This window comes from Brachycentrus maculatus, unplaced genomic scaffold (genome assembly GCF_059751285.1).
Source record: "Brachycentrus maculatus isolate JH-2025_06_01 unplaced genomic scaffold, ASM5975128v1 h1tg000388l, whole genome shotgun sequence".
Classification (NCBI taxonomy): Eukaryota; Metazoa; Arthropoda; class Insecta; order Trichoptera; family Brachycentridae; genus Brachycentrus; species Brachycentrus maculatus.
Window position 1 is genome coordinate 801,351 of NW_028281137.1, and position 10,463 is coordinate 811,813.

Consider the following 10,463-nt stretch of genomic DNA (forward strand, 5'->3'; position numbering starts at 1 on the left):
TTGGACTGAGGCAGTGTCTCTTAAAAAATAAAAAAAATGCTGTACTATAAGATATGAGCGGCAACTCTGTCGTATTTGATCGCTTGCTTGCATTGTAGAATAAAAAAATACATTTCCTAAAGATCAACAAAATTGTCATATTTTTACAATTTTAATATTGCCTTTTTTTATTTGTACAGTTTTCGATAGCATTTGTCGAATCTTAATTTTATTACAAATTTGTACCAAAACAATGTATTAGAATTTTTTATTCTCCGATGCTTTACTTATGGCATATTAAGGATGTGTAATCACATTTTTTTATTTTTGCATTCTCAAGTGTATTATAACTTGATGAGATATAAAAGGCACTAATTAATGTCAGCAATGTGAATGAGAGGTAGGTAAGAGCAGGTTAACATGGCCTGCACTGCATATTTCTTCCCATTTTAGTGTTAATAGAATTGCACTTTAGAAATACTATTAAGTTATTCAGGAAAAAAGTTCATTTTTCATGGAAATATTTATATAAACATTTAAATTTCATACTATTTTTATAGGCCAAGACGACCCATTATTAAAAATAGTAAGCAAGTTGCGTTAGAGTGGGATGTATACAGTACAAAATGTATAGTGTAGGCTCATGTGTCCTGTTTGACTAGATATAAAGTGCATTATTGCAGTAAAATATTTTGCTGTTGAACACTTCAAAAATACTACTAAACTGGCTATTTTTACTCTGGAGGAATATCGGATTAAAAATATTATGCATATAAAAGGATTATTATTATTTTTTTTTATAGAAAAAAACTGAAAAAATAAATAAATCAAAGTAATTTCATTTGTCATTTCATATACTTCTTCTTCTTTTTTTAATGGCTTTTCACCCATCAAAATTTGCTTATCCAAATAAACCATTTTAGTAAGTTGACAACACATTGCATCAATACCCGTATCCCATATGTGTGGTTTTGGAAAGTTGGTAGCAATGCCGTTAACTAGTGCATCAAACCCCCACAGGTGTCAGTTCTCTCCTTACGTACAAAATATGTCAATAGGGTATGTAAATTTCGCGGTAAAAGGGGATCACAAATTGTGCAATTTGATTCTTGCAGTCAAAATAACTAATGATGTCACAAATTGTCTATTTTTATTGGATTTTAAATAAAGATAGTTGAATCCATTATATTTCCCATATTTACCCACAGATTTCAATAATAACAATAGTGATTGTCTAATGATTTTAATTTTAATTTATTTGGCAATAATAGATTTAAAAAAACTTTATAAAGTTGATGACATAATATATCTTGCCGCAGGCGAAGGTTGTTCATTAATCTGCATGGTACTCGGTAGTTACAGAAGTAAGTTAGATAACAAATCTAAGAAGGAATGTGCTAAAATAACTTAATTTAAATAAATCAAAGTTATTCATTATAAAAAAATGCGATTAATTTTGACAACCGTACTTACTGAAATGCATTAATTATTTTACATGCTTTAATTTATATTTTCGTGAATTATTAAAATGAAACCCATAAATTGCCACATAAATTGAACTTAATAATTATTTTAACAGTTTACAAAAAAAGAATACCAAGTCCAGCTTGATATATTTGAAAACTACACTTTCTAATGAATACTACGTACGAGTACTAAAGTGATAGCTAAGTTTTAATGAATTTGTGTAGATTTTTCCATTTACCTTTCTTGATGAAATTGATTATATGATATAAATGGAAATTTTAATACTAAGTTTTAATAAGGTTATTGCACCAGTAATAAATATACACGTAAATAGATATGCAACACACAGTAAATATAAATCATTTTTGGTTATAAAATACAATTCAACAACTAGATATGTATCCATTATAATGTATAATATTATGTCTTAAATCCTGTAAATATACATGAAATATTAATATTTTTTAATGCAAATACAATGAAAATATATAAAAAAAATCCATTCTTCAGAAAACTTCATACATTTATGATATTTGATTTGATTTCGTACATTCAAATTCTATGAAACAGTCTAAGTAGTTATTTTAATACTGCTTGGAAAAAATAAAATACTTTGCAATTTATTATATAGAGCTTATATAGGGTTACCATATTTAGCCTTTGGAAGCACGTCAGCCTGTTTTGTGTCGAGGAAGATTGGGGCGGGAAAGTACTGATGCTCAGAATGAAGAGAGAAATAAAAAAATCTGGATTTTCACATACTTTAAAAAGCCACCTCTACATTGATAAAAAAATCTCAAGTCCGGCAAAAGGAAGATATGGTAACCTTAAATAAAAGAATGTGTTAAAGTAGGTACTGTGTAGCCATATAAAGTCTAACCAACAGCAGCACAATCACAGGTGGATGCACATGTTTAAGTCATAAAATAAGCGTACTTCCTAAACCATGTGATTTCATGATTTCTCGGGTTAAGACGGGGGGGGGGGGGGGGGGGGCTATTGAAATGTCAGTTATTTATCAGAACTAATATTAAATCAATATTAAAGCTTTGATTTGAAAAAATAATCACACATGCGCAATACTGTTTTATATCGGCAACATTGGTCATATTGACAATATTTATTTTTGATATTTTGTAACATGAATGATGCACGCTATTAACAATATGTGGGTAAAGAAAAATAAATATATGCCCCTGGGATTACACTGCAGAAGGTGTATAAAAATGACATATCCTACAATATGTTAATAATTATGCATAAGGTTACTCTTTCATGTAGAAAGGTTTAAATGATAGATGTGTTTAGTTACAGGAAATGAAGGCAGCTTGTAAGATTTGAAGTGTATTGGCTCGAGTCGGTGAGTACTTGAAGTTACACGGAGGCGGCGGGACACAGAGCACTGCTCGGTATGGTTCCACCATTAGAATCACTGAAAATCAATCAAACAAATACATATATGACATAATACACGATAAATTAACTGACCACATACAGGGGCTTTTTTACATTAATTTATAATTGGATCCTTAAAATTCAAAACTTTCGAGAGCACAAAATTTATTAAGACTTAAGTCAATAGAAATGCCTAATGGGTTGTTATTTTTTCGGTTACTCTATTGAGATTCAGCTTATTATTTTTTGTCGATTCATACTTCTTTCCAGTTTAAATTTTGGTATATATACATTTTATTATATATTTTAGAAATATGAATATTATGGACAAACTATAAATAGTGACAAACTACAAATATAACAACAACAAAAATACCAAGGCCCATTTCGTGAGAACACTAAGTGTTCCCCATACTTTTTTGAAGCGCGGACTATAAAGGAGAGGGTAAGACAGAGAATATGCCTAGAATTTTCACTCATGAATTACATAAAATTATAGTAACTTTAAACATAAAGAGTAAATCCACTCACAAGTAGGCATAGGCTATGAAACTTATAAAGTTGAAGCCTGAGTAGGGACATGATAAACGGTGTTGCATAAGGCGTAGCTAGATTTCAGAGTCACTTGGACGTAAGGTAATTAAAAAAAAAAAAAAAAGAATATGAGAGAGAGAAGGAGAGATATGGTGCTGGAGAAGAATACTGCGAGTATCATGGAGTGAACACCACACAAATACCTCTGTCCTATCATAAACTCTAGAATCCCCATCGGTGTGGCTGACCATCTGATGACAGTTGAATACAAATTTTTGGGTGATATATCCCAAATTAAACAAGGTCATTGGATTGAATTCTACTTTTATTTACATGTGTTTGATAATATGTGACGCGTTTCGACGTTTAGACATTATCAAACACTCGTACTCGCACTCAAACACACTAGAGTGTTTTATAATGTCTTAATAAACGAAACGCATCACTTATTATCATATATGTAAATAAAAGTAGAATTTCCTCCAATAACCTTGTTTAATTTTGGATATATTACCCATTAATTTAAAATGGAATTCTACCAACTGTCTGCAGTTACAATAAATAAGTTGAATACAATCCTGTGTCTGAATGACGGAGTGAGAGTTACCCGAAGAAGGGGAGCAGGGTGACCAGCTGTGCCTTGGTAGCGGCACCACGTAGCTGCGGAAGGGACAGCGCTACGTGCCGTAGCCACGCTGCCAGAGCGCCGCGTCGTCGCTCCACCACCCACGCCTCCTGCACGGGACAAACCGCATTATCAATTTTTCAATCTTTAATCAACATCAACATCAATCTTTAATCAACAAGATTAAGACTTAGGATCAAGGGCCCGATTCCCCATTCTGTCTAAATTTTACTTCTATACAGCACATTATTCATTTTACCATGTATTCTATAACATAACACAATCCCGCACAGTTGCAATTTTTTAATCAGAAAATGGCACAGGGATAACAAACATAAATATGTATCTGATTTATATATATATTTATAAAGAAATATTGTGTATTGAGTAACCAAACAAACTAAGAGAGATAAAAGTCATAAACATAATAAATAGTTAAATAAAATCATAACTTAAAGAATATTTTTAGATGAACTTTTCTATTGCTATATAGCAAAAATACAGTATGCATCAGATTTTAAACATGAGTACAATAACTCATATACCTAACGTTTTAACAAAATGGTAACCATAAATGCATACAAAGCCTTGGGTGCATTTGAAATTAATATATTATTTAGGTACATATATGTGTAATTTATAATTTTTTTGATGTTGACTTCAACGCCCATTTTACAGGTACACTTTACAACATTATTTCGTTATAATAAGAATAAGCAGATGATACCTTCTTTCCGAGAGCCTTCTTTGGTGGAAATTTGAAAGGCGATATGTCAGGATGTGTGTTCTTCAGATCAGAATACAATTTCCGGAACTCGGAATATCTTCTGTATACATTCCACTCTTCTGAAAAGATCTTTAAGAAGACCTGAAATTTAAAAGTAATCATCTCAATGAAATGTTCTAATTTCAATGACTTACTCAATTAAGTAAAATTAAAGAATAATTATTTATTTCGGGTTGTGGTCCCATGGTTATTGCCGGGGACTCTAAGGGGCTCTTTTGGGGTTCGAACCGACCTATTGCTGCAAATTTATACCTATATTTAATAACAGGCCCGTTAGGCCTAAAATAGTATGAAATATACAACAAGTGGATTACCTGATATACATGAAAGGACTTTGATCCGCTGGTGATGAGGAAAGCAGAGGGGATCCAGATCTGCACGTTACTGCAGCCCTCTCCGTCCCCCGCTCCTGGGGCTCCTGACCTCCCCGCCCCTTCACCCTGCCGAGCTCCCGCCGCCACCAGCCGTCGCTGAAGCACTTCATTAAACTCCATCAGCTCAGCATGCATCTCTGCTACCTGATATTTTAAAAAGTAAATCAACGAATTCTGAATTTCTATATAAATGTAAAGAAAAAAAAAGATTTTACGAATATAATAGAATTAAATATTGGAATACCTGAACTAATTTGGATTCGTACTGCTTAACTTCGTCCACCTGGGAAGAGTCCTGTTTAAGCAACTGTACCGCAGATACGTACTTCCTCAGTTGCTCTTTTAATCTATCATTTTCTCTAAAATAAGAATCAAATAAAATAAATAATAATTTCAATGGTGCTATTCAATTTCAAATATGTATTAGATTTATTTTTCTTAGAATTACCTATTTAAATCCATGATAGTTTTTTCCATTTTACTGCATTTCTCTTTATGAGCTATTTCTAATTGGGTGATTCTCAGTTGAAGGGCGAGATTGTCTTCTTGTTGGCGAGTGAGAGTTCCTTGGAAATGTCTGTCGTCTGGTTCCCCCCCTTCGTCATCGGGAAAACACAATTCCAAACAGGACACGCTGCCCTCTCCCGGACCTCCTTCGCTATCGCTCTCCGACAATCTTCTATTCCCACTGACGCTGGAAATATCAGAATCCTTTTGAGATCCCGTTAAACTTTTTTTACTAGAAAAAATGTCTCTAGCCTTTTCCGAAAGCCTGGCGAGTATTTGACCGGGAGTTTCGTAGTTATTCACTTTTTCCGAGGGCATTGACGCATCTTCAGCGAAAAAGTGCTTTTTTTTCACGTCGTAATTGGACGTAGTCGGTTCACTTTGCGAAGCTAGTAAAGAATAGACAAATTTAGAGTTGGGGTCCGGGGAACTAACGCATGTCGGAGGAGCACTATTCCAACTGGTGGCCGGGGTCGTTATATTACTCAACACCGGCGTTTTGGCACCCCCTAAATCATTTTCCTCCCTTTCTTCTTTTGTATCGAATGATATGACTTGTCGCAAAGCTTTGGCTTTAACATTAGTCTTCATTACGGGGGCTTTTACTGCAATGACAGGTTCGAGCGCCGCACTCTGCTGGATGGCGGGTTGGATCTCATTCAACTCGGCTTTGTCAATTGACAGAGCGAAGAGTACACACACCAAACCTGTATAAGAGTATACATACTTATTATTTCTGTATTTGCAAAACAATGATATACACTTGTGTTACTCCAAAAATAAAAATTAAATACTTGGCACACTTCCCCTTTTTATTTCAGCACTTGTTAATTTGCAACTTCATTTATTTAATATTTATTCAATTTGAATATTTTAACAAAATATTCTTATTGAATACAAAATATTTAATTTCTAAAAGATTTTTTTATTTAATGTTTAACTTAGTAAATACCACTAGTAAATAGTGGTATTTTCCAAGTAAAACTTTAATTAAAAATGGATAGATTTTACCACAAAGTGACTGCCTAATCAATTAATGAAATTCTAAAAGAAAGATAACATAATTTTTTTTAGATATTTTTTTTTTTACTAGACATTTACACTTATATCTTTTTGTAGAAACGCTGTGCCTCTCCAAAAAAAAGAATAACCTCTTGTGCTTGGAGAGAGACTAACACTGAATATTTATTTATTGTATTTAATTAAGGTATAAAACAATCTTAGAAATGTGATGAGAAATTTAATAAATAAAAATTACAATAATATAAACACAGCATTTATTTTTCTTTACCTATTTTCTACTGATATGAATTTCTTCTGCTTTAGAAAAAAAAATACTAATTAAATACTATAAATTTAATATCAGCGCATTTCAGGCATATTTAGACTGATCCAGAAATTAAGTGAGTATTTTAATATAAGCAACAAATTTTATTTATTATTTAAAATGTTGAGTTTTCAACGGAAAACGGAGTTGAGTGTCCACCTTCGCAGGCTCATTCCCAGGGGGAGGGTCAAATAAATATAAATGATTTTTCACTCTTATATACTACGAATAATACATCAAGATATATGTATATCATAGGTGTACACAGTGGCAAAGCATCTATTTTTACATAAAGGGAATATGCGAGTTAGATGGTTTGCCTCTGTTGAGAGACTTATAAGTTACCTGCAGCCATATTAGGAAGCAGGCTGGTGGCTTCAGAATCTCTCATAAGCGCCCACTCCTCGTAATATTCAGTTACTAAGGAGTGTCCCACCCAACTGTGCAGATACCTGATAATTGAGAAAGCAATATATACATACCATGTAACTGTCCAGAATTAACAAAAGTAACTAGGTATATAAACAGACAAAAACTTTTGAAAACTGAAAAAAAAAATACCACTACAAAAAACTTTTTAAAACATTCATGTTTAAAACAATTTAAATCTTAAATACAATAGCAAAAATTATTTATTTCAGTCTATTCTGCAGTTTAAAATGACTAAACAAATCACAGGAAACACTTCCCGGCTGTTTAGCTGATACACAAATCATTAATAACACACTGCATGAAAACATTCATAGAACTACAGTATCAAAAATGCAGATCAAACAAGATCATCAATCATAACCAATAACATATAGCGCATTTTGTAAAATACTACTACTACCACTACGCCATTTTCTTGCAATAGGCAGAGAGGATGGAACGCCACACTCTTCTGTCCTGACATATACTAGCTTCCTTCACATCCATAAATCTAGTCATACATGCCCTCCGATTTTGTAGACTTTTGACATAACCAAATTTTAGGTTCTGATTGTGGCCAATCTTTTTTCCTCTGTTTGTTCTCCTGTTCACATTCCCCAAATATACTTATTTGTAAAATACATTTTGAGTACTACGCAATAAAGCTCTATTATAACCTGTTTCCATTATCTAAAAAGTTATTTGTTAATTCTGAATTTAAAAAAATATTTCACCTGAAATTCGAAATCACACGAAACAAGGAAAGGGTCAATTGTTTTATGTATAGATAAATTCTGGAAAGAAGACTTTCATAACATTGGTATTTTGCAACAAAAAATAATTACTTTGGAACTATCCTGTTGTGTATATTTGTTTATGAAAAAAATGATAACGAATTTGCTGATTAAAAATATATTTAAAATTTTGGTCCCTTTGATTTCGAATTAATTAACTTTTCCTGTAGATCCTAGACACATCGCTCACTCCTTTCAAGAACGTCATAAATCAAAAATCGACAATTTTCAGTTGTGCATGTTTTCGAAATGCCCAGAAAATGAACTATATCCCAGCAAAAGAGGCATATTTTTAACTTAATATTTATTCGCATAGGGCAGGAAGTGTTGTTTTTGCATTTTGAAGAAAACGTATTGTTTTATTATTTTTTTAAATACACTAAATATTTTTCAAATTGAGAAAGAACCTTCAGGTTTTACCTAAAAAGATCTGTTGCACAGTAAAAAGTTCAATAAGTGGCTTGATATTTATTTTTAATACATTGTATTATATTTTTAAACTTTAAAAACGTTCTCCTGAAAAATCAAGTTTTTTGATTTATGACGTTCTTGAAAGGAGTGAGCGACATGGCAGATAAGTTACTAATGAATCATCTACTAAAGAAGTATCGTAAAACGTGTCCTTGGCATGGGAAAACCCTTTAAGACATATTATTGTATTTTTTTTAAAATTGTAAATATATGGATGATAATAACAAATGAAGCAAATAAATAAAATAGCAACTAGTACAGGAAAGAATTCAGCTACAAGTTCAGCAGTTGCAAAGTGATATTGATGAGTACCTCTCAAGCGACCTCTCGTTGAGTGAAGCTCTCAAGAAGGCCTTGAAGTGTCCCGCGGGGGTTGTGACTTGCTTCAGATTCCGGTATCTTTCTTCCTCGTGTCGGGTCAAGTGAAGACGCGCATAGTTCCACAAAGCTGTCCCTTTAGTAGACAATCAAAATAATGAAATTATTAAAAATATATTGGTAATAAAATAAATATACAAAAAAACATCATAATGACAAAAACACCAATTTTCTACTAGTTGTAATAGGTAGCAATAGGATGTTTGGCTTTGATGAATGTTGCTTTTGGTTAAATTTACGAAATAAATATTTAAATTTAATATTTACTCCCTTTTTTTTTATTAATTTCTTATATAGTTTCAAGTTTTTTAAACAATCTCTTGTGCAGATGAGAGACAGAGAAGAAATCTCTAATTTTATATTTTATGATCCAATCACAATAATGAAAATATTACTTATATTTTAATAAGTTAAATTAGGTATTCTGTCAATGAGTATCCTCAAGATACATCAAATAAAAAAGCTTCAAAAACATAGTATACAAGGCTGACGGTGTTTTGTTTTACTAGTTATCATAATATAATAACTAGCATATACTAGTTATAGTACTTTCATTCCATAAAATACTTATAATAGTTATATGTATGTTATAGAAAGAAAGATCTACATATTTTTATAAAGTTTATTTCGGATACTAAAGTTTATCCCTCTTTAGCTAAGAAAATTTGAGGTTACTTTACCTATATAGTTTATGTTAAAGGCAAAGTTGATTCCAGCCGAGACAATATTCTGTATGGAAGATGGAGCTGCTGATGTCAGCTGAGGGGGGCGGAGTCCGTGCGACAGGACACTCGTCCACCTGTCACACAGTTCTGATATCCTGGGGTGATAAAACATTGTTTATTACTTAAAATGTATTTGGAACTCTCTGGAAGAATTTAATAAAATATTATTTATGTAACCTGATATCATCTTCTGTCGCCAGTTCAGTTTTCCCTCCATAGCGCGCCTGGCAACTTTGAACGATGCTCAATAAGCTTCCCAAAGCCTTTTGTCCTTCGCGACGATATTTTAGAATTTCTTCTTTATTATCACCCCCTGATATCATCGATGACATCAGTCGAAGGCTCTGTTCAACATAAATCCACAATTATTCATAATTTCACTATATAATAATGCCATTTAGGTGGGAACATTAAAATATAATTTTAAAAAAACTTATTCGACACGTGCAGAAACTTACCATTGTTTTGATTTTATCTATTTCCATGAAATACTCATAATGTTAAAATAAATAAACCGCAAAACATCATATTGATAATAAGATAATAAATATAAAATAATAACTTCAACAAATGACACTGACGTTTCAAACCATAGACGACTAACAAAACAAGATGGGGGAGTATTCATCCAGAGTTGTTATACTACAAAACGTGACACTTAGTAAAAAGTACTTATGCATTATTAGGCC

General features: G+C 32.2%; 1 protein-coding gene across 1 annotated transcript; it reads right to left on the bottom strand.

The window, feature by feature from the left end:
* Positions 1–846: 846 nt before the first annotated feature.
* On the bottom strand, positions 847–10,383 carry LOC148303055 (sorting nexin-29-like). The gene is made up of 11 exons (XM_088270641.1): positions 10,233–10,383; positions 9,952–10,118; positions 9,730–9,869; positions 8,984–9,125; positions 7,341–7,447; positions 5,610–6,375; positions 5,406–5,520; positions 5,102–5,305; positions 4,728–4,868; positions 3,983–4,110; positions 847–2,878 (listed from the first exon to the last, which is right to left on the bottom strand). The coding sequence occupies exons 1-11, from the start codon at positions 10,257–10,259 to the stop codon at positions 2,821–2,823; spliced, it is 1,995 nt and encodes a 664-aa protein (XP_088126767.1). The 5' UTR covers positions 10,260–10,383; the 3' UTR covers positions 847–2,820.
* Between the last annotated feature and the right edge of the window lie 80 nt (positions 10,384–10,463).

Excerpts from the sequence above, each read along its gene's own strand:
- LOC148303055 (XM_088270641.1), bottom strand. The coding sequence starts at position 10,259 with ATGGAAATAGATAAAATCAAAACAATG. Across the intron at positions 7,448-8,983 it reads AACGAGAGGTCGCTTGAGAG|GTATCTGCACAGTTGGGTGG; the intron begins GTACTCATCAAT and ends CTCAATTATCAG. Across the intron at positions 5,306-5,405 it reads ACGAATCCAAATTAGTTCAG|GTAGCAGAGATGCATGCTGA; the intron begins GTATTCCAATAT and ends TTAAAATATCAG.